The sequence below is a fragment of the Triticum dicoccoides genome, chromosome 2A (genome assembly GCF_002162155.2).
Source record: "Triticum dicoccoides isolate Atlit2015 ecotype Zavitan chromosome 2A, WEW_v2.0, whole genome shotgun sequence".
NCBI classification, from domain to species: domain Eukaryota; kingdom Viridiplantae; phylum Streptophyta; class Magnoliopsida; order Poales; family Poaceae; genus Triticum; species Triticum dicoccoides.
The window spans coordinates 562,895,015-562,899,105 of record NC_041382.1 but is presented as its reverse complement, the minus strand read 5'-3'; the positions used below and the strand labels follow the sequence as shown (position 1 = coordinate 562,899,105).

General features: G+C 44.6%; 1 protein-coding gene across 1 annotated transcript in view; it reads right to left on the bottom strand.

The window, feature by feature from the left end:
* Positions 1–1,101, bottom strand: part of LOC119355390 (MADS-box transcription factor 27-like) — a 13,753-nt gene extending 12,652 nt beyond the window's left edge. The window contains exons 1-2 of the mRNA XM_037622194.1: positions 736–1,101; positions 72–150 (exon numbers count right to left, since the gene is read on the bottom strand). Of these exons, the coding sequence (XP_037478091.1) occupies positions 72–150; positions 736–917 (261 nt within the window). The 5' untranslated portion in view covers positions 918–1,101. The remainder of the gene's footprint in view (positions 1–71; positions 151–735) is intronic.
* Between the last annotated feature and the right edge of the window lie 2,990 nt (positions 1,102–4,091).

Sequence of the window (4,091 nt, the reverse complement as noted above, 5' to 3'; positions counted from 1 at the left end):
AATGAACCAGTAGGAAACAGCAGCAGCTTTACATGACGAAAAATTGTTTATCTAAGGTCTACAAGGCTTACCTTAAGCTCCGAGTTGGGGTTTGCAACAAGTTGCTGCTCCTCCTTGGCTCGGCCATATCGATCTATCACTGACTTCATGCTGCAAGAATTTGATCGAACAACACACCAATAAGGACCCACAAAAAAAACACATACACACCAATAAGAACAGACTCTTATGTGATTTACAAACAATTACTGTACTCATGTGATGTTTGAGGTGAACATGTTTCCCACATAATACCAGAAAACCCTAGATCTATATTACTTCATTTTGACGAGGAGATACGTATTCTGTTCATTTGAGTGTGTAGCTAGGATCAAGCTTAGAAATGCATGGAGAACAGTAATACATAAAGATGCTAGATAGAGGGTAAATAGAATAAAGAAAAGATGTGCAATTTTTTAAGCTGATCCTAAAAGGAAACAATTTGCCATAGTATTCTTCTTACTCAAGGCCGCTGTACGCATATGTTGTAGCTGTACTCTTGATGGTTGGTGGCCTTTGCAGATAAGCACAAACATATTTTCGAAAAGTTTTCTCAAAAATTTAAATAAGCTTTCAAAGGTGAAATCACAGGCACCAGAAGCTAATCAACAAAACAAGCATCTAGTTTTCATGATCAAAGTAGCGCGTATTTCTACTAAAATGGGAAAGCAAACTGAAGCAATGGAATCCATTGACCTGGAGCTGGCGTACTCATAGAGGCGGCCGGTGCTGGAGAAGATGACGAGACCGACCTCGGCATCGCAGAGAATACCCAGCTCCTTGGCCTTCTTGAAGATCCCGTTCCTCCGCTTCGAGAACGTCACCTGCCGGCTCGTGGAGTTGTCGATCCGCCGGATCACTATCTTGCCGCGCCCCATCTTCAACTACCTCCCACACGCAGAGGACAAGCTAAGCTACCCGTTGCAGAGCAAGAGGGCGATGGAAATAGATAAGCTGGGTGGATCTAGCTGCCGGAGCTCTGGAAGGAGAAAGTTCCCAGGTTTCCCAGATAGGCTGATTGGAGGGGGTGAGAGGAAGAGGAAGGGGGAGAGGAGTCTTCTGCTGGTGCCTCTGCAACTTGTCTTTCCTTTAGTTGCTCAACTTCCTTAAATTAGCAAAGAAATGGAAGGGGAAAGATACCCCCCGATTGGCTAGGATCGTAAGATAGGTTAGTTTATTGTAAATGTTAAACAACTGATGATAATTATGGGGGCATGGGCCATCTTGGAAAGGATGCCCAAATTGGTTGCACGCAAGAAAGGTAAAGCAAGGCATTGTACAGTAGTAGATATAAACTTTTATTTAAATACCTTGGATGCCATTTAGGGACAAGTCAAGATATGAGGCTGTCTGTAAAGAGACGCCACCTTGATTTCTTTAGTGGGGTGGAGAAAAGAGAACGAAGCGGGAGAATGCGGCTACATGTAACTCTACAAATGGTCTACGACACTAATAATTTAGATTAGTTTCGTGACACTAGTCTATGTTATTAATATGTGATGCAGGTAACAATGTAGGTATCATAGGCTGGCTATTACATTAGTATTTTTTTTAACCTTTTCCTTTTCTCTTCTTCACATTTATTGTATTGTTATGGTGTTGTCGTGCATGTGAACTCTGCCTGGTGGCTTTATTTATAAAGTCGAGCGTATGCCTTTTTTTTAAAAGTACACGTATAGCCGGACTCTTGCATGAGAGCCCACACTCCTATTACTTTTTTATACCTCTCTTCTCCACATAGTCAAATCGTCATGTAAGCGAGTTATAAGCATGCTATTGTACCTACTCTTATGTTACTCGCGCTATGGCTAACCTAAGATTGTGTGGCATGCAAACAATATATTTAATTTTGTATATTGCATCGCGCAAATAGTAATGGTGGATATATGGGAAACTGCGCTTGGCTCCCGATATCATCGAGTCCGATTTTTGAAAAAAATAAAAAATCTGTTTTTTTGGGGTTTCAAAAAGTTCTGGAAAAAAATATACACATATCTATGGATGCATACTGTACTTGTTTTGTAAAGTTTCATGGTTAAATACATTCTCAGGCGAGCTCCACAGAAATGATAAATGTGTTCCTAGCACATGTACACTACAAAAGACCATGCACACAAGGCATTTTAGCAATTCAAGCAACATGCAGAAAATTATGGCTACTCATCATAAGTAAATGAATAATATAACGTAAGAGACCATTTTATTATATGAGTGAAAATAATAATATTTTTGGTGTATCGACTATTGCTTAAAAGGAAAGTTTAGTCCCTTAAGTCAACTAGTTTGAACAAAAATTGCACAAAAAGATTACATGTTGAAACTAAAAAACAAACAATATCAAAATTAATTGCAGGAAAGCAAAATTTTATAAAATTATTTTATGAATATTACAAAAAAATCTAAACAAAGAGAAAGGAAAATGGATTCACATAGCTTTATTAGTGAATTTGTATTCTTTCCCTAGTTTTTCATGCCCCTAGTTATTATTAGTTTCTTTTAACATTTGCTGTGACTAAGCTGGCACGAGAGCGAAACTCGACCTCTATCTATTGAAATTTCTAACTATGGGGTATATTTTGTACCCATCCCGTAATAATAGAGAAAATTCAAACGGTCGCCTAGGGCCGTATCCCCATTTGGCATCCCCTCCCACCTAAGAAACATGTTTGATGACGACTCCCTCTCGCTTCCTCCCCTATTCCTAGGTGGCTAGGGAAAACTCTTCCCTCCAGGCTTCACCGGCGAGCCCATGGATTTGCCTCCCCTCTGATTGCCGCTCCGACGGCGGTGGCTGGGAATGGAATCCCACTGCCTCCTCTTTGGTTAGCAATTTAGGTTAGGTTTTTTTATTCCTCGCTGGTGCGGTGCTCGGGGATGATGCCGCTTCTTCTTCTAGCTTGTCTTCTGGGTTTCGATCCTCCTCGAGTCCATTCGTTTGAAAGTAGTAAACAGAGCTCCGTAGATTCCTGTTGTCTCCTCGGATCAATGAGGTTAGGGTTTCTAGTCATGTGACGAGATTTGATGTCAGGTACTTCAGATCTATGCAAGGGTTCATAGATGATGACTGCGACTCCAGGGCGCTGGTCTTTAAAGGCACATGCACGAAGACTTGCCAGTTGTCATCAACAAGGTCAAGCCGGCTCCGGTAGGGGAGCGTCGACGACTCGTTCTGACCGTAGTCGTGATCGTTTAGTGTTCTTGAAATCTTGATGTAATTTTTATTATGTTTGAGATGCTTTGTATTTTCGATGTGCATTTATAGTAGATCAGATCTTTTTCAAGAAAAATACGTTCTATGAAAAAGAAAAAGAAAAAGAAAAAAGGCACACACATCCAATGCTAAAAGGAAAAAAAGGAAACATGTTCGATGCAAGAAAAAAGGGTAGCCCTCGCTCGCTCATACCCCCTCGTCGCTTGCCCCTCCAGGACGATCGGGGGGGGGGGACCCTAGCCCCCAGCCGCCTCGATCCCATCCCTCCTCCCCCTCCATCGTCGCCGAGGACACCAACAGGCAGAGCCCGCACGTTCGGCGACGGCGGCAGAGGGCTGCTCCTCCTTCCCGGGCTGTAAGGCAGCGAGGGCGCCAGATCCGCGGAGGTGCGGCCTCTTCCTCGATCCATGGCAGCATGGTGGGCCCCTGCTAGAGGCGTTTGTGGTGGTGCGGGGTGAGATGGACATAGGATGGAGGTGGGGTTGGGCGTGGCCGATGGCGGCAGCGACGTCCAACCCGGATCCGGTCTTGGCGGAGGCGGCGGCGACTCCGGCCTGGATCCGAACATGGCGGTGGCGGCGTCCCCTTCGCTGGGGATGACGGGCCAGATGGTGGGTCCTTATGGCGGCGGATCTTGGGATCCCGCACCCGGGGACATTGCAGGACGTGCGTGGCGGCCAGAGCTTCCTCCGGCGTCGACGGCACTTCATGCGGGTGTTGGGGAACGTAGTAATTTCAAAAAAAATTCCTACGCACACGCAAGATCATGGTGATGCATAGCAACGAGAGGGAAGAGTGTTGTCTACGTACCCTCGTAGACCGGCAACGGAAGTGTTTACAC